General features: G+C 37.0%; 1 protein-coding gene across 1 annotated transcript in view; it reads right to left on the reverse strand.

Annotated features, from left to right (window-relative positions):
* Positions 1 to 24,618, reverse strand: part of LOC133645973 (filamin-C-like) — a 49,468-nt gene extending 24,850 nt beyond the window's left edge. Inside the window, exons 1-13 of the mRNA XM_062040896.1 lie at positions 24,576 to 24,618; positions 24,247 to 24,488; positions 24,079 to 24,178; positions 23,865 to 24,005; positions 19,741 to 19,869; positions 15,599 to 15,772; positions 15,366 to 15,530; positions 15,089 to 15,292; positions 11,982 to 12,134; positions 11,772 to 11,894; positions 3,521 to 3,769; positions 3,165 to 3,434; positions 2,963 to 3,100 (exon numbers count right to left, since the gene is read on the reverse strand). Coding sequence (XP_061896880.1) covers positions 2,963 to 3,100; positions 3,165 to 3,434; positions 3,521 to 3,769; positions 11,772 to 11,894; positions 11,982 to 12,134; positions 15,089 to 15,292; positions 15,366 to 15,530; positions 15,599 to 15,772; positions 19,741 to 19,869; positions 23,865 to 24,005; positions 24,079 to 24,178; positions 24,247 to 24,488; positions 24,576 to 24,618 — 2,131 coding nt within the window. The remainder of the gene's footprint in view (positions 1 to 2,962; positions 3,101 to 3,164; positions 3,435 to 3,520; positions 3,770 to 11,771; positions 11,895 to 11,981; positions 12,135 to 15,088; positions 15,293 to 15,365; positions 15,531 to 15,598; positions 15,773 to 19,740; positions 19,870 to 23,864; positions 24,006 to 24,078; positions 24,179 to 24,246; positions 24,489 to 24,575) is intronic.
* Between the last annotated feature and the right edge of the window lie 1,139 nt (positions 24,619 to 25,757).

The following is a 25,757-nucleotide window of genomic DNA, read 5'->3' on the forward strand; positions in this document are numbered from 1 at the left end:
TTTATTAGATCTTTAAGATAGAAACTGCCATTATGATGTTTTTAAATGACCGTAAGTCTTGAACTACACAAAGTATTTCAATGGTTGGAATCTGCGCTTTTGCATGATATACTTACCAAGCCCCTAAAGGGACATGGGCGAAAAATTTTTTTAAAAATATATATATATATTTTTTTTTTAGACATGTATCTTGTGCGCACGAGAAACTTTCTTGTGTGCACGAGATACATGTCTACAAAAAAATAATAATAAAATATACATATAAATTATTATTTTTTAATTTTTTTTAGACATGTATCTCGTGCGCACAAGATAGTTTCTCGTGCGCAGGAGATACATGTCTAAAAAAATAAATAAATTAAAAAAAAGCAAAAATGTTTTTGATTTTTTTTTATAACTTAATAAAAAGGAGATACATGTCTACAAAAAAATTATAATAAAATATATATATAAATTATTATTTTTTATTTTTTTTTAGACATGTATCTCGTGCACACAAGATAGTTTCTCGTGCGCAGGAGATACATGTCTAAAAAAATAATAATAATAAAAAAAAAATCTAAAAAATTTTTCTTTTTTTTTTATAACTTTATAAAAAGTTTCTCATGCGCACGAGATACATGTCTAAAAAAAAAAAAATTTAATAAAAAAATATTTTAAAAAAAAATTCCCCCATGTCCCTTTAGGTTACTATGGTAGTCTAATTAGTTACGATGGTAATCTAAGTCACAGCAGCTCAGACGAGGTACCAAGCAGTGTGGAACAGACGCGGAAGGAGATTTTTACAACAAAGTTCTAAAGCTTAGTGATATATCAGATATATCAGATTATAGGTGGGGTTTTTATTTTTACCCTTTGCGTTCATATTTCGCTGTTTGTTGCATTTTTGTCGCGTGTTGCTTGATTGTAAAACATGTCATATGTTGTCAATATTCAGTGTTTTATCGTTCATAGTTAATATTGTAAATCCCACATTCTTTATGTTCATGTACATTCTGGGTGTCTCATTCAGTAAAAAAAAATTAAAATTCCATCCCGTTTTTTAAGGCGGTCTGTCGTAACATTTTAAGTATTCAATCAGACATTATTGTGAGATTTTGTATTAGAATAGGACCCAAACACACATACTGTATAGCAGATTTTCACAGTTTACATATATATATATATATATATATATGTATATATATATATATTTTTGTATATATATATATACACTACCGTTCAAAAGTTTGGGGTCACCCAAACAATTTTGTGGAATAGCCTTCATTTCTAAGAACAAGAATAGACTGTCGAGTTTCAGATGAAAGTTCTCTTTTTCTGGCCATTTTGAGCGTTTAATTGACCCCACAAATGTGATGCTCCAGAAACTCAATCTGCTCAAAGGAAGGTCAGTTTTGTAGCTTCTGTAACGAGCTAAACTGTTTTCAGATGTGTAAACATGATTGCACAAGGGTTTTCTAATCATCAATTAGCCTTCTGAGCCAATGAGCAAACACATTGTACCATTAGAACACTGGAGTGATAGTTGCTGGAAATGGGCCTCTATACACCTATGTAGATATTGCACCTAAAACCTGACATTTGCAGCTAGAATAGTCATTTACCACATTAGCAATGTATAGAGTGTATTTCTTTAAAGTTAAGACTAGTTTAAAGTTATCTTCATTGAAAAGTACAGTGCTTTTCCTTCAAAAATAAGGACATTTCAATGTGACCCCAAACTTTTGAATGGTAGTGTATATACACACATATATGTATATATATATATATATATATATATATATATATATATATATATATATATATATATATATATATATATATATATATATATATATATATATATATATATATATATATATATATATATATATATATATATATGTGTGTGTATATACATATATATGTATGTATGTATATATATATATATATATATATATATATATATATATATATATATATATATATATATATATATATATATATATATATATATATATATATATATATATATATATATATACTCCCACTAGGAAGGTCGTAGAGACATGAAACAAAAACCTATATATATAAATATATATATATATATATATATATATATATATATATATATATATATATATATTATACACATATATGTATTAATACATATATATATATATATATATATATATATATATATATATATATATATATATTATACACATATATGTATTAATACATATATATATATATATATATATATATATATATATATATATATATATATATATATATATATATATATTTATATATATAGGTTTTTGTTTCATGTCTCTACGACCTTCCTAGTGGGAGTTACAGGCAGTTTGTTTTTGTTTTTTCCTAGGGGGCGCTAGAGCGCAATTTTGAGTTTTGGGGTTGTTGTTTTTTATTAGATGGCAATTTTCGCAGGTCCTGATGTGTGTGTCAAATTTGGTGAGTTTTGAAGCATGTTAAGTGGGTCGAATCAGAGTTTTTTGTGGCGGCGGAATAATAATAATAATAATAATAAAACCTTACAAATTCAATAGTGTCCTTTGTCCCTGTACAAAGGACTCCCTGTGGGAGTCCTTTATACAGGGTACATGCGGACCCTAATAATAATAATAATAATAGATTTTATTTGTAAAAAGCACTTTACATTGAGTAAAAAACCTCAAAGTGCTACAGTGTATTAAAAAAAATAAAAAAAATAAAAATAATACAAAATAAATACAAATTAAAAAATAGAACAGCCAAATAGCTAAAACTAGTATGCATATACAGTATCTAAAAAAAGGCTTTTTTCAAAAGAAGGGTTTTTAAGCCTTTTTTAAAAGCATCCACAGTCTGTGGTGCCCTCAGGTGGTCAGGGAGAGCGTTCCACAGACTGGGAGCGGCGGAGCAGTTCTTATTTAGAGGGAACATTGATCAGGACCATTTGACAACGTGTAAGTTCTACCTGGTTCTTTTACAATGTAGGAGACGCCGCAGGAACCGTCCTTCCTGTCCTCAAAGGATATCTCCGCCTTGCTCGGCCCCTCGACGGCAATGGAAAGCCCTCCAGCACCGGCCTCTCTGGTCCAGATGCTAAATTCAGCTGGAATACAAAAGAAATTAAACCCAGTAAATTCCAACTCGTACGGCACCACGCCGCGACTTACAAGGTGCTCCAGCCACGCCTCTCTCCAGCCCGGAGCCTCCGGCACGGACCTTGTGCGGCCCTCCCTCCCCCATGGGCCCCACGGTGAACTGGAAGGGGCTCCCGGGGACATGCTGGCCCCTGTACTTGACGTTGACAGTGTGCGCCCCCATTTCCTGGGGGATGAAGCGCACGCTGTAGGTGCTGTTTCCTCCGTCCACCAGGTCGGCGTCCGTTATCTTCCCGCTGGGGCTGGTCACCTGGGCTGTCATGGCCTGCGAGCCTCCCTCCGCTGGAGAGGTGGAACCGCACGGCGGGTGAGGTAGGAAAATAGCTCAAAGATACGTGAAGATGTAAGAGGAGGGCGGAGCGTCTCACCCTCAGGTCTGGCGGTGATGCCGGCGAAGCTGCTGAGGCTCTCTCGGCCCAGGAAGTCTCCAAACACATCTCTGAAGGGGCTTCCTCCTCCGCCCACCTGGGTGCTCTCCTCCACCCGGACCTCCCGCTTGGTCTCACCGCCGCGGGTTTTGCTGATCTCTGTGCGCTCGGTGCGGGTGTAGGTGTGGCTGCTGCGGGTGAACGTCCTCGTTAGTCTCTCCTGGGCGGACACCATCTGGAACCAGTTTCCTACGACAAGGAGAAGGATGTGAGGATACAGCTCAGTTCAACTTGGACTGCATATGACGTGATAGATTTACGTTGTTCGAGAGCCAATATTGGTGACCTTTCGGTATTGAACTGCAGTGATTTGGTGCCACTCCAACAATCCTTCCCGTTAAAATCGTGAATGAAACGGGAACTAACTAAATCATTACAGTGCACTGTTTCGTAATGCACTTGTCACCGGTCCTGTTCATTAACTTTAACAGAATTTCTAGGCGCAGTCAGGGTGTGGAGGGTTTCCAGTAGAGATGTCCGATAATGGCTTTTTTGCCGATATCCGATATTCCGATATTGTCCAACTCTTAATTACATATTCTGATATCAACCGATACCGATATATACAGTCGTGGAATTAACACATTATTATGTATAATTTTGTTGTGATGCATTAAACAATGTAACTTTACCATGAATTGATTAACGTGGACCCCTGACTTGGTGGTAGCGGGGGGGTGTATAGTGTAGCGTCCCGGAAGAGTTAGTGCTGCAAGGGGTTCTGGGTATTTGTTATGGTGTGTTTAAGTTGTGTTACAGTGCGGGTGTTCTCCCGAAATGTGTTTGTCATTCTTGTAATAATGCTCATTGTCATTTCTGTATTTTTTTTTTTTTTTTTTAATTTTCACTAACTGCTTATTTGCTATTACTTTTACCATCATATTTGTACATGTCGTATTTGCTGATGTTGCTCTGTTGTTGTTGTTGTTGTTGTTGTTGTTGTGTTTGCTGTTGTTGTTTTTGTCTCTCTGTCTAATCCCCCTCTTGTCCCCACAATTCCCCCCTCTGTCTTCCTTTTTCTCTCTTTCTATCCCCTCCTGCTCCGGCCCGGCTGCACCAAATGATAATATAAATACATTTAATAAAGTCATAATACAAGTAAGGCAACAAGAGAAGTATCCTACACTTCTCTTTTGTAAAGTAAATCTGAACAGCCGATATGGGCATCTACATCTGCTATATGATTTGCCCGAGAAGCTGGGCAGGACATTATAAAAAAATAAAAAAATAAAAATTAAAAAAAAATAATTAATTACCGATTCCGATATCAACCGATACCGATATATACAGTCGTGTAATTAACACATTATTATGTATAATTTTGTTGTGATGCATTAAACAATGTAACTTTACCATGAATTGATTAACGTGGACCCCCGACTTGGTGGTAGCGGGGGGGTGTATAGTGTAGCGTCCCGGAAGAGTTAGTGCTGCAAGGGGTTCCGGGTATTTGTTATGTTGTGTTTAAGTTGTGTTACAGTGCGGGTGTTCTCCCGAAATGTGTTTGTCATTCTTGTTTGGTGTGGGTTCACAGTGTGGCGCATATTTAAAACAGTGTTAAAGTTGTTAATACGGTCACCCTCAGTGTGACCTGTATGGCTGTTGACCAATACATAGCAGGGGTTTGTAACCTTTTTTGCCCTTTGCGGCCCAACTTTTCCACCACAGAGGGGCCCTGGGGTCCACTCCAATATTAACACTGAGAGGTTTCTCATTGTCATCCCATTGGGTTGAGGTTTTTTCTTGCCCTGATGTGGGATCTGAGCCGAGGATGTCGTTGTGGCTTGTGCAGCCCTTTGAGACACTCGTAAATTAGGGCTATATAAGTAAACATTGATTGATTGATTGATTGATTGAAATAGTAACCATATTTTTTATTGTATTCAATAATTTAACTTACCCACTTAAATTTTAACAGGATAAACATTGACAAATGATACGAAAGCATGTGTTAATTATTATCCAGGCTTAGGTCAGGCTGATTGAAAAATAAATTCTAATCAAACATGCTGCAAACGACTCATAGAAACTGATGAAAAACTAATTTACGTAGATGTGGAGTGCTAAAATAAATTTATTCTAACTGAATGAATAATAATTAATAATAATGTATATGTTTCTTAAATAAACTGTCAATAAAATTGAAGTGTAAATGAAAATATAAATATAGCTTCACCACTTTAGTCCTAATTTTTGCGCTAAATAAACTTCTGTAAGACTTCCGTTTGAGATTGTCATTACTGCCACCAGTGGTGGAAAAGTGTATTACAGGTGAGGACCGCTCAGGCCCTTATGGTCCAGAGCTGAGAAACAGATATTTTTTGGAGGCCCTGAAGGTTGCACTTGCGGCCTAACACTGGTTTATATATCAAAATTTAAAAAAATTTAAATTTATTACCACATGACCTCCATCCTCAACCCTCTAAGGCAGGGGTGTCTAAAGTGCGGCCCGGGGGCCATTTGCAGCCCGCAGGTCATTTTTTAACAGCCCCGCGGCACATTTTAAAAATACGATTGAAAAAAATAAAAAAAACATAAAAAGTGATATAAAAGCATAACAGGTGAAATGTAACAAGAAAATGTTGCAATGTTTACTCTAATAACACAAAGCTGCCTTGCAGGCGGTTTCTTTCTTTAAAAAATAATATTGAATCAAAATCAATGTCATTATGAATTATTGACCTATTCAAGGCTCCAATTACGCCACATTAAATATTCCACTTTGAGATATTCTTTGGGGAAAATGTTACATATTTTGTGTTTGCCATATAAAAAACTGAGCTGTTTTTTTTTTTTTAAAGAAGGGCCTAAAACGAACAAACAAAAAAACATAAAAAACGTATAATTGACGGATAAATCTGAAGTTGATCTCGAGATTATTGTTTTAAAAGTAAACAGTAAAAAAAAATTATATAATTCATTTTTTAACACTTTAATGAGTAGGACCCTTTTGGATCCCCAATCATTTTAGTGTGATTTGTTTTTAAGTGTCATTGCTCAAAAAATAATAATGAATTAAAATCAATGGTGTTATGAGTTCTTGACCTTTTTAAGGCTCCCATTATTATATAATCTCAAATATTCCACTTAAAAATGTTATTGGGTGAACATATTGCATATTTTGTGTTTTTTCCATAAAAAAAACAGGGTTTTCTTTGACAAAAAGAGCATACGACTTAAATCTTTAAAAATGTTATATTGACATATAGATATACCTAGTGTTGATTTAGAGCAGGGGTGTCCAAAGTGCGGCCCGGGGGCCATTTGCAGCCCGCAGGTCATTTTTTAACAGCCCCGCGGCACATTTTAAAAATACGATTGAAAAAAATTAAAAACATGACAAGTGGTATAAAAGAGCAAACAGGTGAAATGTAACAAGAAAATGTTGCAATGTTTACTCTAATAACACAAAGCTGCCATGCAGGCTGTTTCTTTCTTTAAAAGATAATAATTAATCAAAATCAATGTAATTGTGAATTATTGACCTATCCAAGGCTCCAATTACGTCACATTTAAGATATTTTTGGGGAAAATGTTGCATATTTTGTTTTCGCCATATAAAAAACTGAGCTGTTTTTTTAAAGGGCCTAAAATGAACAGACAAAAAACATAAACAACAATAAAACGTATAATTGACGGATGGATCTGAAGTTGGTCTCGAGATTATTGTGTTAAAAGTAAACAGTAAAAAAATATATATATAATTTATTTTTTAACACTATAATTATTTGGATCCCCAATAATTTTAGTGTGATTTGTTTTTAAGTGTCATTGCTCAAAAAATAATAATGAATTAAAATCAATGGTGTTATGAGTTATTGACCTTTTTAAGGCTCCCATTATTATATAATCTCAAATATTCCACTTAAAAATGTTATTGGGTGAAAATATTGCATATTTTGTGTTTTTTCCATAAAAAAACTGGGTTTTCTTTGACAAAAAGAGCATACGACTTAAATCTTTAAAAACGTTATATTGACAGATAGATATACCTAGTGTTGATCTAGAGCAGGGGTGTCCAAAGTGCGGCCCGGGGGCCATTTGTTCGCCGCAGGTCATTTTTTAACGGCCCCACGGCACATTTTAAAAATACGATTGAAAAAAATTAAAAACATGACAAGTGGTATAAAAGAGCAAACAGGTGAAATGTAACAAGAAAATGTCGCAATGTTTACTCTAATAACACTCTTTCTTTAAAAGATAATAATGAATCAAAATCAATGTCATTGTGAATTATTGACCTATTCAAGGCTCCAATTACGTCACATTTGAGATATTTTTGGGGAAAATGTTGCATATTTTGTGTTTGCCATATAAAAAACTGAGCTGTTTTTTTAAAGGGCCTAAAATGAACAAACAAAAAACATAAACAACAATAAAACGTATAATTGACGGATGGATCTGAAGTTGATCTCGAGATTATTGTGTTAAAAGTAAACAGTAAAAAAATATATATATAATTTATTTTTTAACACTATAATTATTTGGATCCCCGATAATTTTAGTGTGATTTGTTTTTAAGTGTCATTGCTCAAAAAATAATAATGAATTAAAATCAATGGTGTTATGAGTTATTGACCTTTTTAAGGCTCCCATTATTATATAATCTCAAATATTCCACTTAAAAATGTTATTGGGTGAAAATATTGCATATTTTGTGTTTTTTCCATAAAAAACAGGGTTTTCTTTGACAAAAAGAGCATACAACTTAAATCTTTAAAAACGTTATATTGACAGATAGATATACCTAGTGTTGATCTAGAGATTTAAAACTTGAATGATAATAATAATTAAAGCTGCAAGCAGCGATGGACGGGACCGACTTTGAAGGCTCATAAAATCCAAACCGGAGCAGTAATTAAAACTCTTTCATCAACTTTTAATCAGAAGGGTTCAATCTCTCTCCTGTGCTAGTTTGAAGCCGACACGACAAACGCGCTCAGAGGAGATCATGTTTGGAAAAAGGTGACTGTTTTTACACAACTTTTGTTTTGAAGGGGAAATTGCAAACTTCCTGTTGATTTTTGCTGGGGGTTGTCAGTGTATGAAATATAGATCTAAGTGAGACCTTCATAGAGGTTTTTGTTTCATGTCTCTACGACATTCCTACTGGGAGTTACAGGCAGTTTTGTCTGTGTTTTCTTCCTAGGGGGGCGCTAGAGCGCAATTTTGAGTTTTGGGGTTTGGTTTTTTGATTAGATCGCAATTTTTACCAGTCCTGATGTGTGTGTCAAATATAGTGAGTTTTGAAGCATGTTAAGGGGGTCAAATTACAGCTCAAAGAGGCGGCGGTATAATAATAAAACGCTAGAAATACAGTAGGGTCCTCTGTCCCAACTTTTGTTTTGAAGGGGGAATTGCAAACTTCCTGTTGATTTTTGCTGGGGGTTGTCAGTATATGAAATATAGGTCTAAGTGAGACCTTCATAGAGTTTTTGTTTCATGTCTCTACGACATTCCTACTGGGAGTTACAGGCAGTTTGGTCTGTGTTTTCTTCCTAGGGGGGCGCTAGAGCGCAATTTTGAGTTTTGGGGTTTGGTTTTTTGATTAGATCGCAATTTTCGCCAGTCCTGATGTGTGTGTCCAATGTGGTGAGTTTTGAAACATGTTAAGTGGGTCAAATTACAGCTCAAAGAGGCGGCGGTATAATAATAAAACGCTAGAAATACAATAGGGTCCTCTGTCCCAACTTTTGTTTTGAAGGGGGAATTGCAAACTTCCTGTTGATTTTTGCTGGGGGTTGTCAGTGTATGAAATATAGATCTAAGTGAGACCTTCATAGAGGTTTTTGTTTCATGTCTCTACGACATTCCTACTGGGAGTTACAGGCAGTTTTGTCTGTGTTTTCTTCCTAGGGGGGCGCTAGAGCGCAATTTTGAGTTTTGGGGTTTGGTTTTTTGATTAGATCGCAATTTTTACCAGTCCTGATGTGTGTGTCAAATATGGTGAGTTTTGAAGCATGTTAAGGGGGTCAAATTACAGCTCAAAGAGGCGGCGGTATAATAATAAAACGCTAGAAATACAATAGGGTCCTCCGTCCCAACTTTTGTTTTGAAGGGGGTATTGCAAACTTCCTGTTGATTTTTGCTGGGGGTTGTCTGTGTATGAAATATAGATCTAAGTGAGACCTTCATAGAGGTTTTTGTTTCATGTCTCTACGACATTCCTACTGGGAGTTACAGGCAGTTTTGTCTGTGTTTTCTTCCTAGGGGGCGCTAGAGCGCAATTTTGAGTTTTGGGGTTTGGTTTTTTATTAGATCTCAATTTTCACCAGTCCTGATGTGTGTGTCCAATTTGGTGAGTTTTGAAGCATGTTAAGTGGGTCAAATTACAGCTCAAAGAGGCGGCGGTATTAGAGATGTCCGATAATATCGGCCTGCCGATATTATCGGCCGATATATGCGTTAAAATGTAATATCGGAAATTATCGGTATCGTTTTTTTTCATTATCGGTATCGTTTTTTATTTTTTATTTTTTTTGTTTTTTTTTTATTAAATCAACATAAAAAACACAAGATACACTTACAATTAGTGCACCAACCCAAAAAAACCTCCCTCCCCCCATTTACACTCATTCACACAAAAGGGTTGTTTCTTTCCGTTATTAATATTCTGGTTCCTACATTATATATCAATATATATCAATACAGTCTGCAAGGGATACAGTCCGTAAGCACACATGATTGTGCGTGCTGCTGGTCCACTAATAGTACTAACCTTTAACAGTTAATTTTACTAATTTTCATTCATTACTAGTTTCTATGTAACTGTTTTTATATTGTTGTACTTTCTTTTTTATTCAAGAAAATGTTTTTAATTTAGTTATCTTATTTTACTAATTTTTAAAAAAAGTACCTTATCTTCACCATACCTGGTTGTCCAAATTAGGCATAATAATGTGTTAATTCCACGACTGCATGTATCGGTTGATATCGGTATCGGTTGATATCGGTATCGGTAATTAAAGAGTTGGACAATATCGGAATATCGGCAAAAAGCCATTATCGGACATCCCTAGGCGGTATAATAATAAAACGCTAGAAATACAATAGGGTCCTCTGTCCTAACTTTTGTTTTGAAGGGGGAATTGCAAACTTCCTGTTGATTTTTGCTGGGGGTTGTCAGTGTATGAAATCTAGGTCTAAGTGAGACCTACATAGAAGTTTTTGTTTCATGTCTCTACGACATTCCTACTGGGAGTTACAGGCAGTTTTGTCTGTGTTTTCTTCCTAGGGGGCGCTAGAGCGCAATTTTGAGTTTTGGGGTTTGGTTTTTTGATTAGATCGCAATTTTTACCAGTCCTGATGTGTGTGTCAAATATGGTGAGTTTTGAAGCATGTTAAGGAATTCAAATTACAGCTCAAAGAGGCGGCGGTGTAATAATAAAACGCTAGAAATACAATAGGGTCCTCTGTCCCAACTTTTGTTTTGAAGGGGGAATTGCAAACTTCCTGTTGATTTTTGCTGGGGGTTGTCAGTGTATGAAATATAGGTCTAAGTGAGACCTACATAGAAGTTTTTGTTTCATGTCTCTACGACATTCCTACTGGGAGTTACAGGCAGTTTTGTCTGTGTTTTCTTCCTAGGGGGCGCTAGAGCGCAATTTTGAGTTTTGGGGTTTGGTTTTTTGATTAGATCGCAATTTTCGCCAGTCCTGATGTGTGTGTCCAATGTGGTGAGTTTTGAAGCATGTTAAGTGGGTCAAATTACAGCTCAAAGAGGCGCCGGTATAATAATAAAACGCTAGAAATACAATAGGGTCCTCTGTCCCAACTTTTGTTTTGAAGGGGGAATTGCAAACTTCCTGTTGATTTTTGCTAGGGGTTGTCAGTGTATGAAATATAGGTCTAAGTGAGACCTACATAGAGGTTTTTGTTTCATGTCTCTACGGTATAATAATAAAACGCTAGAAATACAATAGGGTACTCTGTCCCAAAGGGACTCGGTCCCTAATAATAATACTGAATAATGACACATTTTTAATATTTTTTTTGACCAAAACCCTTTGTGGTCCCCCTGAGTGGAGGCCTAAATGTAAAAAATATCAAAATGGGCCCCGCTTGCTTTGATTTTTCAGTGTGTGGACACCCCTGCTCTAAGGTAAACACAAGCCAGACATAGTTGTAGTCCCAAAGCCTACTTAGGTGAACTGAACTGTTTGGCGGGATCTTAGCTTTAAAGTGTGCTGACCTGGAATCTTGAGGTTTAGTCCACAGGTGCTTCCCACTGAAGCGATAGAAGACGCTTGTCTCTTCCTGGTTATGCTCTCCTTGATCCTTCCTTCGCCGGTCACCTTGACTGTGAACGGACTCCCTGGGAGGACATTATTCACCAAGGTTTTAGAAGGGTTTGCTTTTCTTTTTCAGTGAAACGTTACCAAGCCCCAGATTCCCGCCGCACCTGGGATGTGCTTTTCTGCAAACTTGATGTTGACGGTGTAATTTCCGGGCTCTGTCGGACAGTAGGTGACTCTGCACGTCCCGTCCTCCATATCTTCACAGTTGATGTCCACTTTGCTCGGACCCTCGATGGACAACGCGAGTCCACCATAACCTAAAAGGACAAAAAGACTCATAAAGGTCTAGACCAGGGGTCACCAACGTAAGGACCAGATGAGTAGCCTGCTGGACTGTTCTAAAAAATAGCTCAAATAGCACTTACCAGTGAGCTGCCTCTATTTTTTTTAATTTTAATTATTTACTAGCAAGCTGGTCTCGCTTTGCTTGACATTTTTAATTCTAAGAGAGACAAAACTCAAATAGAATTTGAAAATCCAAGAAAATATTTTAAAGACTTGGTCTTCACTTGTTTAAATAAATTCATTAATTTTTTTACTTTGCTCCTTATAACTTTCAGAAAGACAATTTTAGAGAAAAAAATACAACCTTAAAAATTATTTTAGGATTTTTAAAAACATATACCTTTTTACCTTTTGAATTCCTTCCTCTTCTTTCCTGACAATTTAAATCAATGTTCAAGTAAATTAATTGTTTTTATTGTAAAGAATAATAAATAAATTTTCATTTAATTCTTCATTTTAGCTTCTGTTTTTTCGACGAAGAATATTTGTGAAATATTTCTTCAAACTTATTATGATTAAAATTTTTAAAAAAATTCTGGCAAATCTAGAAAATCTGTAGAATCAAATTTAAATCTTATTTCAAAGTATTTTGAATTTCTTTAAAAAAATTTGTTCTGGAAAATCTAGAAGAAATAATGATTTGTCTTTGTTAGAAATATAGCTTGGTCCAATTTGTTATATATTCTAACAAAGTGTAGATTGGATTTTAACCTATTTAAAACATGTCATCAAAATTGTAAAATTAATATTAATCAGGAAAAATTACTAATGATGTTCCATAAATTATTTTTTTAATTTTTTCAAAAAGATTCGAATTAGCTAGTTTTTCTCTTCTTTTTTTCAGTTGAATTTTGAATTTTAAAGAGTCGAAATTGAAGATAAACTATGTTTCAAAATTTAATTGTCATTTTTTTTGTGTTTTCTCCTCTTTTAAACCGTTCAATTAAGTGTAAATATCATTAATTATTAATAATAACATAGAGTTAAAGGTAAATTGAGCAAATTGGCTATTTCTGGCAATTTATTTAAGTGTGTATCAAACTGGTAGCCCTTCGCATTAATCACTACCCAAGAAGTAGCTCTTGGTTTCAAAAAGGTTGGTGACCTCTGGTCTAGACTCTTGGCTATGAAGGTTCTCGCAGAAGGTGACCAGAATGCCATTTGTTTACTAGTGAGTGGAATGCTAACGCGGAGGATTCCGACTATTTTGGACTGGTAGTAGTCGACCCACAGCGATGGTTCTGCCACACAATAATACTTCAATGCTAACGAGGGGGAATGACACTTCGACGACTGTCCTTGGCTTTGACAGTTCGGATTGATTGTTTGTATCTCACTACAATAGGGGCAAAACCATCCTTGCCCAGGCACACCCTCCTGGTTTTTGGAGTATATATATTTGGGGTTTTGGCACCAACCGCTAGACTAGATCTGACCAATTTAAGTCTAAGACTAGATCTGACCGATCTAAACAATCTAAGTGTAAGACTAGATGTGACCAATCTAATTATATGACTAGATCTGACCAAACTAAGTCTATGACTAGATCTGACCAATCTAAGTGTAAGACTAGATGTGACCAGTCTAGGACTAGATCTGACCACTCTAAGACCAAGAACAAATCTGACAAATCTAAGTTTAAGACTAGATCTGACCAATCTAAGTGTAAGACTAGATCTGACCAATCTAAGTCTAAGACTAGATCTGACCAATCTAAGTCTATGACTATATCTGACCAAACTAAGTCTATGACTAGATCTGACCAATCTAAGTCTAAGACTAGATCTGACCATTCTAAGTGTAAGACTAGATCTGACCAGTCTTAGTTTAAGACTAGTTCTGACCAATCTAAGTCCAAGACTAGGTCTGACCAATCTAAGTCTATGACTAGATGTGATCAATCTTAGTCTAAGACTAGATGTGACCAATCTAAGTCTAAGACTAGATGTGACCAATCTAAGTGTAAGACTAGATCCGACCAATATAAGTCTAAGACTAGATTTGACCAATCTAAGACAAAAAAGAAATCTGACAAATCTAAGTTTAAGACTAGATCTGACCAATCTAAGTGCAAGACTAGATCTGACCAATCTAAGTCTAAGACTAGATCTGACCAATCTAAGTCTATGACTAGATGTGATTAATCTTAGTCTAAGACTAGATGTGACACCAATCTAAGTCTAAGACTAGATCTGACCAATCTAAGTGTAAGACTAGCTCTGACCAGTCTAAGTGTAAGACTAGATCTGACCAGTCTAAGTCTAAGACTAGATGTGACCAATCTAAGTATAAGACTAGATGTGACCAATCTAAGTCTAAGACTAAATCTGGCCAGTCTAAGTGTAAGACTAGATCTGACCAATCTAAGTCTAAGACTAGATCTGACCAGTCTAAGTCTAAGACTACATCTGACCAGTCTAAGTCTCAGACTAGACCTGACCAATCTAAATGCAAGACTAGATCTGACCAGTCTAAGTCTAAGACTAGAACTGACCAATCTAAGTCTAAGACTAGATGTGACCAGTCTAAGTGTAAGACTAGATCTGACCAATCTAAGTCTAAGACTAGCTCTGACCAGTCTAAGTCTAAGACTAGATCTGACCAATCTAAGTGTAGGACTAGATCTGACCAATCTAAGTGTAAGACTAGATGTGACCAATCTAAGTCTAAGACTAAATCTGACCAGTCTATGTGTAAGACTAGATCTGACCAATCTAAGTCTAAGACTAAATCTGGCCAGTCTATGTGTAAGACTAGAACTGACCAATCTAAGTCTAAGACTAGATCTGACCAATCTAAGTGTAAGACTAGATCTGACCAATCTAAGTCTATGAGCACGAACTGACGAAGACCAACCAAGTCTCCCAAGACCAACCAAGCAGTCCAGTTGCTTGAGACTCTGGACTCTTGTCCTTCTGGCACTTGCCTGCGTTCCTCGTGTCCACAAAGAACTCGGCCATCTCGAAGGTGTGCGCCTCCACCAGGCCTTTGCCGAAAGCTTTGACCCGGCTGGCCTCGCCGATCTCCGACTGTCCGACCATGATCTTGAAAGGGCTGTTGGCCACGTGCACGCCGTTCTTCCTCACGCTCACTTCATGCTCGCCAACTTCCTTCGGGGTGAAGGAGATACCTGCCAGGGAAAAAATGGAAGATAAGTCACCCGGACGCACGAATCCAGGTTGTTGGTTCTAATGCTTCCCCACCAAGATGTCTGTTGGGCAGCCTTTTGAGCAGGCAGGGTTCCTCGTTGCCCGACGGCGCCCGGATACTCGCGCTGAGCGAGCTCAGGTCCGTTTCGGCGATCTTGAGCGAGACGTCGGCGGACGTGCCCACGTTCAGCTGCGAAGTCCTGGTAATGGTGTCGTCCCCTGGACAAGGCACAAGACGTTGCGTTCAGATGTTTGCCCAGCCGGCAGAAATCATCCATTTCCCTCACCGGTGATCTTGGCGGTGAACGGGCTGCCGGGAATGTGCTTGTTGTCAAACTTGACAATGATGTTGTAGTCTCCGGGCGCCGTGGGCAGGTAGGACACGGCGCAGGTGCCGTCCTTGTTGTCCTTACAGGTGATCTCTGCCTTGGAGGGACCCTCCACTGCTAGCGACAGACCGCCTGGCAGGGGAAAATAAGCCGTTTCTCACATGCACCTTCTCTCTCTCTCTGTGTGTTACTTTGAAGGAGAACTGCACTTTTTGGGGGTTTTTTTGCCTCTTATTATGAAAATGCCTTCTAAAAAGAGATGTCGGATAATGGCTTTTAAACAGAAACAAAATGCTGGACGACAGCAAAAACTTACGGCGTCCACAAAGTACATCCGTACGTGACATGACAATCAACAATGTCCACACAGATAAGGATAGCAACAAGGTAAATAGTAGAGATGTCCGATAATGGCTTTTTTGCCGATATCCGATATTGTCCAACTCTTAATTACCGATTCTGATATCAACCGATACCGATATATACAGTCGTGGAATTAACACATTATGATGCCTAATTTTGTTGTGATGCCACGCTGGGGGCATTAAACAATGTAACAAGGTTTTCCAAAATAAATCAACTCAAGTTATGGAAAAAAAAAATGCCAACATGGCACGGAATCGGTAATTAAGAGTTGGACAATATCGGAATATCGGATATCGGCACAAAAGCCATTATCGGACATCTCTAATAATAATGTGCCATTGCTTAGTGTGTGTGCTGTGTAGAGCTCGGCAGGGTAACCACGTAACACTCCGTGTCAGTAGGTGGCAGTGCTTTTGGAAAAGTCGGAATGTGTCGGGTGAGACGAGGGTGGTTTTGTCGTGACCAGGGTGCAGGTAAAAAGGTATGCAATGCTTAAACCAAAAATGGACTTAAAAGGGAAAGGGAAAGGAAAAGGCGATGGCTATGCCAGACGAAAGTAGAACTGAACTGGCTACAAAGTAAACAGAAACAAAATGCTGGACGACAGCAAAAACTTACACCGTCCACAAAGTACATCCGTACGTGACATGACAATCAACAATGTCCGCACAGATAAGGATAGCAACAAGGTAAATAGCAGAGATGTCCGATAATGGCTTTTTTGCCGATATCCGATATTGTCCAACTCTTAATTACCGATTCCGATATCAACCGATACCGATATATACAGTCGTGAAACTAACCCATTATTATTCGTAATTTTGTTGTGATGCCCCGCTGGATGCATTAAACAATGTAACAAGGTTTTCCAAAATAAATCAACTCAAGTTATGGAAAAAAAAATGCCAACGTGGCACGGAATCGCTAATTAAGAGTTGGACAATATCGGAATATCGGTAAAAAAGCCATTATCGGACATCTCTAATAATAATGTGCCGTTGCTTAGTGTGTGTGCTGTGCTTTTGGAAAAGTCGGAATGTGTCGGGTGAGACGAGGGTGGTTTTGTCGTGACCAGGGTGCAGGTAAAAAGGTATGCAATGCTTAAACCAAAAATGAACATAAAAGGGAAAGGGAAAGGAAAAGGCGATGGCTATGCACGACGAAAGTAAAACTGAACTGGCTACAAAGTAAACAGAAACAAAATGCTGGATGACAGCAAAAACTTACCCCGTCCACAAAGTACATCCGTACGTGACATGACAATCAACAATGTCCGCACAGATAAGGATGGCAACAAGGTAAATAGTAGAGATGGCCGATATTGTCCAACTCTTAATTACCGATTCCGATATCAACCAATACCGATATATACAGTCGTGAAACTAACACATTATTATGCGTAATTTTGTTGTGATGCCCCGCTGGATGCATTAAACAATGTCACAAGGTTTTCCAAAATAAATCAACTCAAGTTATGGAAAAAAAAATGCCAACATGGCACGGAATCGGTAATTAAGAGTTGGACAATATCGGAATATCGGATATCGGTAAAAAAGCCATTATCGGACATCTCTAATAATAATGTGCCGTTGCTTAGTGTGTGTGCTGTGTAGAGCTCGGCAGGGTAACCACGTAACACTCCGTGTCAGTAGGTGGCAGTGCTTTTGGAAAAGTCGGAATGTGTCGGGTGAGACGAGGGTGGTTTTGTCGTGACCAGGGTGCAGGTAAAAAGGTATGCAATGCTTAAACCAAAAATGAACATAAAAGGGAAAGGGAAAGGAAAAGGCGATGGCTATGCCAGACGAAAGTAGAACTGAACTGGCTACAAAGTAAACAGAAACAAAATGCTGGACGACAGCAAAAACTTACACCGTCCACAAAGTACATCCGTACGTGACATGACAATCAACAATGTCCGCACAGATAAGGATGGCAACAAGGTATATAGCAGAGATGTCCGATAATGGCTTTTTTGCCGATATCCGATATTGTCCAACTCTTAATTACCGATTCCGATATCAACCGATACCGATATATACAGTCGTGGAATTAACACATTATGATGCCTAATTTTGTTGTGATGCCCCGCTGGATGCATTAAACAATATAACAAGGTTTTCCAAAATAAATCAACTCAAGTTATGGAAAAAAAAATGCCAACGTGGCACGGAATCGGTAATTAAGAGTTGGACAATATCGGAATATCGGATATCAGCAAAAAAGCCAATACATATATACTTACATCATGTATATACTACATGTTATTATGAATATTACTACATTACATATATACTTACATCATGTATATATTACATGTTATTATAAATGTTACTACATTACATATATACTTACATCATGTATATACTACATGTTATTATGAATATTATTACATTACATATATACTTACATCATGTATATACTACATGTTATTATGAATATTACTACATTACATATATACTTACATCATATATATATATTACATGTTATTATGAATGTTACTAAATTACATATATACTTACATCATGTATATATTACATGTTATTATGAATGTTACTACATTACATATATACTTACATCATGTATATATTACATGTTATTATGAATGTTACTACATTACATAAGTAATTACATCATGTACATATTAGATGTTATTATGAATGTTACTACATTACATATATACTTACATCATGTATATACTACATGTTATTATAAATGTTACTACATTACATATATACTTACATCATGTATATATTACATGTTATTATGAATGTTACTACATTACATATATACTTACATCATGTATATATTACATGTTATTATGAATGTTACTACATTACATAAGTAATTACATCATGTACATATTAGATGTTATTATGAATGTTACTACATTACATATATACTTACATCATGTATATACTACATGTTATTATAAATGTTACTACATTACATATATACTTACATCATGTATATATTACATGTTATTATGAATGTTACTACATTACATAAGTACTTACATCATGTACATATTACATGTTATTATGAATCTTACTAAATTACATATATACTTACATCATGTATATATTACATGTTATTATGAATGTTACTACATTAGCTATATACTTACATCATGTATAATAATAATAATAATAATAATAGATTTTATTTGTAAAAAGCACTTTACATTGAGTAAACAACCTCAAAATGCTACAGTGTATTAAAAAAATAAAAATAAAAATAAAATAAAAAATAAAATAAAATAAAAACTACAACAGCCAAATAGCAAAAACTAGTATGCATATATCTAAAAAAAGGCTTTTTTTTTTTTTAAAAAAAGAAGGGTTTTTAAGCTTTTTTTAAAAGCATCCACAGTCTGTGGTGCCCTCAGGTGGTCAGGGAGAGTGTTCCACAGACTGGGAGCGGCGGAGCAGAAAGCCCGGTATATAACATGTATATAATACATGTTATTATGAATGTTACTACATTACATATATACTTACATCATGTATATAAAACCCTAATGGAGGTGTTTGGATGTTTTTTTAGGGGCTTTATAGGCAGAGTAGAGCGGCTTCCATAGGCTCCATTGTTAACAGACTTTTGATCGCATTAATTTAGTATTTAGAATGCATTAAAAAAAATCCATCTGTCATGTCTTTCATAATGATTGTGAACGATAGGACTAAATTCCCCCCAAAAAAGTGCACTTCCCCTTTAAATTGCCAATTCGTTCGTACCTTCTCCTGCATTCTTGGTGATCACAGTAAAGGTGGCCGCTTTGTTGACCATCCCGTAACTCAGACCAGGACCGTAGGCCGACACCACTCCACTGTTGACCGCGTCCACAAAGAACTGCAGCGGGCTTCCTGTCAGCCAAAAAAACAAAAACAAAAGTGAAGCAGTTTATAACGAGTGTGTTCTAATTAGCATTTGGTGACGGGCAATAAGTTCATTATTGTTTATGAACGTCTCAAGTAATTATGTGGACCAAGGCGTGAAATTGTCTGACGCCGCGTTAAACCCGAGTCGATGCTCAAACAAGGTGCGAGGTAACACAATGCTATGACTCGGGTAACGCTTGTTTTATTTCATGCTAATTAAACAAGTTGTCATTGTTACATTTCCTTTGAAATCCCCGACATTTCATGCAGATTGCTGAACATAAAATCAGACTTTAGAAGTAACTTCAACCAGAATATCTGAGGATAACATAAACTGGTGTACAGTCGTGGTCAAAAGTATACGTACACCTGTAAAGAACATAATGTCATGGCTGTCTTGAGTTTATAATCATTTCTACAACTCTTATTTTTTTGTGTTAGAGCAGTGGTCCCCAACCACCGGGCCGCGGCCCGGTACCGGTCCGTGGACCGATTGGTACGCGGCCCGGTACCGGTCCGTGGACCGATTGGTACCGGGCCACGACCGCACAAAAAAAAAAAAAAAAAAAAAAAAAAAAAAAATTTTTTTTTTTTTTTTAATTAAATCAACATAAAAAATATATATATACATGTATATATATATATATTTTTTTTTTTTTATTAAATCAACATAAAAAACACAATATATACATTATATATCAATATAAATCAATACAGTCTGCAGGGATACAGTCCGTAAGCACACATGGTTGTATTTCTTTATGAAAAAAAAAAAAAAAAAAAAAAAAAAACTTTTTTTTTTTTTTTTTTTAATTAAATCAACATAAAAAATATATATATACATATATATATATATATATATATATATATATATATATATATATATATATATATATATATATATATATATATATATATATATATATTTAAATTAAATCAACATAAAAAACACAATATATACATTATATATCAATATAAATCAATACAGTCTGCAGGGATACAGTCCGTAAGCACACATGGTTGTATTTCTTTATGAAAAAAAAAAAAAAAAAAAAAAAAAAAAAATTTTTTTTACTAACCCCCCGGTCCGTGGGACAAATTTTCAAGCGTTGACCGGTCCGCAAGTACAAAAAGGTTGAGGACCACTGTGTTAGAGTGATTGGAGCACATACTTGTTGGTCACAAGAAACATTCATGAAGTTTGCTTCTTTTATGAATTTATTATGGGTCTACTGAGAATGTGAGCAAATGTGCTGGATGAAAAGTATACATACAGCAATGTTAATATTTGCTTACATGTCCCTTGGCAAGTTTCACTGCAATAAGGCGCTTTTGGTAGCCATCCACAAGCTTCTGCTTGAGTTTTTGACCACTCCTGTTGACAAAATTGGTGCAGTTCAGCTACAATTGTTGGTTTTCTGACATGGACTTGTTTCTTCAGCATTGTCCACACGTTTAACCCTTGTGTAATGTTCATATTGTTGTTACTCAGCCAGCGTTTGTGGGTCTGATGGACCCGTTGCCTCACAATCAAACACTTTTATGTTAAAATACTGAACAGATGTTGACCTTATCTCAAAAAAACATATGTTCAGTATTTTAACATAAAAGTGTTTGATTGTCATTTCAAAGCAGCTTAAGGTCCCAAGAGCAACTGTGCAAACAATTGTAAGTATAAAGTGCATGGCACAGTTTTGTCACTGCCACGATCAGGAAGAAAATGCGAGTTATCATCGGCTGCTGAGAGAAAATTGGTCAGGATGATGAAGAGTCGACCGAGAACCACCAAAAAGTAGGTCTGCAATGAATTGGAAGCTGCTGGAACACAGGTGTCAGTGTCCACAGTCAAGCATGTTTTGCATCGCCATGGACTGAGAGGCTACCATGTAAGAAGGAAGCCCTTGCTCCAGAGGCTCGTCTAAAGTTTGCTGCTGATTACCTGGACAAAGATAAGACCTTCTGGAGGAAAGTTCTGTGGTCAGATGAAACAAAAATTAAGCTGTTTGGCTACAATACCCAGCAATATGTTTGGAGGAGAAAAGGTGAGACCTTTAATCCCAGGAACACCATACCTACCGTCAAGCATGGTGGTGGTAGTATTATGCTCTGGGCCTGTTTTTGCTGCCAATGGAACTGGTGCTTTACAGAGAGTAAATGGGACAATGAAAAAGGAGGATTACCTCCAAATTCTTCAGGACGAGCTAAAATCATCAGCCCGGAGGTTGGGTCTTGGGCGGAGTTGGGTGTTCCAACAAGACAATGACCCCAAACACATGTCAAAAGTGGTAAAGGAATGGCTAAATCAGGCTAGGAATAAGGTTTTAGAATGACTTTCCCAAAGTCCTGACTTAAACGTGTGGACAATGCTGAAGAAACAAGTCCATGTCAGAAAACCAAACTGCACCAATTTTGTCAAGAGGAGTGGTCAAAAAGTCAATCAGAAGCTTGTGGATGGCTACCAAAAGCGCCTTATTGCAGTGAAACTTGCCAAGGGACATGTAAGCAAATATTAACATTGCTGTATGTATACTTTTGACCCAACACATTTTCAGTAGACCCATAATAAATTCATAAAAGAACCAAACTTCATGAATGTTTTTTTTTGTGACCAACAAGTATGTGCTCCAATCACTCTATCACAAAAAAATAAGAGTTGTAGAAATGATTGGAAACTCAAAACAGCCATGACATTATGTTCTTTACAAGTAATAATAATAATAATAACATATTTTATTTGTAAAAAAAAAAAAGCACTTTTATAAATAATAAATAAATAAAAATAAAAACTAGGATAGCCAAATAGCTATAACTAGTATGCCAGTGTTTCCCACACATTCATTTATTTGTGGCGGCCCGCCACGAAAGAATTACGTCCGCCACAAATAAATAAAAAATTTAAAAAATTTAAAAATTAAAAATTTAAAAAATAATTAAAAAAATGTTTTTTTTTGTTTGTTTTTTTGTCCTGTCCAGCTTCTCAGGCAAATCATATAGTTGATGTAGAAGCCCATATCGGCTGTTCAGATTTAGAAGTGTAGGATACTTCTCCTGTTGCCTTATTTGTATTTGACTTTATTAAATGTATTTATATTAGAAACACAACATGTGTATATAACAAAGGGTGCAAAGTCTGCAGGCAGTAGGAAACACATGGTTAAGTGTAGGGAGTAAAACTGATGGCAGTCTAAAGTTCAAGATTTTTGGAGCTCTTTGTTCAGTGGATCAGATGTTTGATGAAGCTTTGTGTCTATCTACCACCACTACTGTGTTCTGTTTATTTGTTACTGACTGTGGCAGGACACCTCTGCCTCTGTTTCACTTTATGTTGCTGGTAAATAATATGGTTGTAGTAGTAGGCTAAAGTTAAATTATTTAGTATGCACTAATTAAAGGGGCAGAGCTTTAAGAGACATTTTAGCTTTTATATTTTATAAGATTTATTTTTTGTAAAAACCACAATTAATAAATATATTTCAGTGAATAACTTATTGTTCAAATCTGTATATAAATATGTACAAAAAGTGTTGTAATTATATTGTAAAATGGATGGATGGATGGATGGATGGACGTTTGAAACAAAACTGTTATTATTAATTAGTAAGTACACATTTTTTTAGCCTTTTTAGAGAAAATCAAATCATTGTAGTAAATTATGCAAATTACTCGATGATGTCATGGTGACCACACCCATAGCCACGCCCCCACCGCCACAGGTATCTTGGCAGTATATGGGAAACACTGTATGCATATATCTAAAAAAATGCTTTTTTAAAAAGGGCTTTTAAGCTTTTTTTAAAAGCATCCACAGTCTGTGGTACCCTCAGGTGGTCAGGGGGAGCGTTCCACAGACTGGGAGCGGCGGAGCGGAAAGCCCGTTCTCCCATTGTTCGTAGCTTTGTCCTCGGAGGTTGGAGTGTATGTAAACTTTTGACCACGACCGTATGGTAATCCCATTCCCCACCTTTACAGCTTTTTCTGACCTGGAATGTGGTTGCCTTCATATTTGATGTCCATCTCGTGCAGCCCTCTCTCCGTGGGCTGGTATTTGATGGTGATGGTGCCGTCTTTATTGTCGGTGATGTGCGGACGGGCGGTCTTGCCCGAGGGCATCCGCACCTCGCCTAAAAAAAAACCAGGCGGTTTGGTGAGCACGTAGCGTGAGGTTTACTTTTCCGCAGGTGGGGTTAGTCGCACCTGAGATCTCTCCTTGCTGCGGCGTGAAGGGCACGAGGAAGCTGACGGGCCTGAAGAGAGGATCCACGGTGTCCCGCGGGGCCACGGGCTCATTTGAGGCCTGTCGGAGAAAGTCGCGTCAGAATCTCAGTTGCTAACGGAACATTTCCCGTGATTCGTGCACCCTACCACCACGTGGAAGGGGCTTTTAGGGATGTTCTGCCCTCCGAAGCGAATGGTGATGACGTATTTCCCAGGCTCGGGGGCCGTGTAGTAAATGTCGAAGGTCCCGTCGCGGTTCTCCACCACGTCCATGTCCAGCTCCATCCCTTGCGGGGTCAGGACCTTGCAGGTGACCTTGCCCTTGCCGGCGGCCTTGGCGTCCACGGTGATTACCGTGTCCTCCGAGGTCTGCAGCTTCTGAAGGCCCGCTGTTGTAGAGGAAAAAAGGTATGAGCGCGTGCAGGGGGAGAAGACGGTTTTCTAGCGATGGTTTTAAAAACAAAAAGGTCACTTACACACGCCGTGTCCTCCTATTGACACTGCAAAGGAAAAAGTCATGGTAGTTACTGGTGTAAAACTGCATACCATGTGAAATAGTGCTGATTGTATTCCACCAGGGTACGGTATTTTACGGACTATAAGGCGCACTTAAAATCCTGCGCCGTATAACCCGGTGCACCTAATGTAAGGACTACGTTGGGTTGAGCTTACCCACCTCGAAGCTATTTTATTTGGTACATGGTGTAACGAAAAGTGTGACCAGTAGATGGCAGTCAAACATAAGAGTGTAGACTGCACTATGACGGCAATATGACTCAAGTAAACGACATCAAAATTTTAAATGTTCCATTGAAAATATGCGCTTTATAATCCTGTGCGCTTTATAATCCGGTGCGCTGTATATATGAAAAAAGATCAAAAATAGACCATTCTTGGCAGTGCGCCTTACATATGAAAAAGATCAAAAATAGACCCTTCTTCGGCAGTGCGCTTTATAATCCGGTGCGCTTTATATATGAAAAAAGATTTTAAAAATGGACCATTCATCGGCAGTGCTCCTTATAATCCAGTGCACTTTATATATGAAAAAAGATCAAAAATAGACCATTCATTGGCACTGCGCCTTATAATCCGGTGCGCCTTATATATGGAAAAAAGATCAAAAATAGACCATACATCGGCAGTGTGCCTTAAAAGCCGGTGCGCCTTAAAATCCGGTGCGCTTTATATATGAAAAACATTGAAAATAGACCATTCATCGGTAGTGCGCCTTATAGTCCGGTGCGCCTTATATATGAAAAAAGATCAAAAATGGACCATTCATCGGCAGTGCTCTTTATAATCCGGTGTGCCTTATATATGAAAAAAGATCGAAAATAGACCATTCATCGGCAGTGCGCCTTATAATCCGGTGCGCCTTATATATGAAAAAAGATCGAAAATGGACCATTCATCGGCAGTGCTCCTTATAATTCGGTGCGCCTTATATATGAAAAAAGATCGAAAATAGACCATTCATCGGCAGTGCGCCTTATAATCCGGTGCGCCTTATATATGAAAAAAGATCGAAAATAGACCATACATCGGCGGTGCGCTTTATAATCCGGTGCGCTTTATATATGAAAAAAGATCAAAAATAGACCATTCATCGGCAGTGCGCCTTATAATCCGGTGCGCCTTTATATGAAAAAAGAATG

This window comes from Entelurus aequoreus, linkage group LG03 (genome assembly GCF_033978785.1).
Source record: "Entelurus aequoreus isolate RoL-2023_Sb linkage group LG03, RoL_Eaeq_v1.1, whole genome shotgun sequence".
NCBI lineage: Eukaryota > Metazoa > Chordata > Actinopteri > Syngnathiformes > Syngnathidae > Entelurus > Entelurus aequoreus.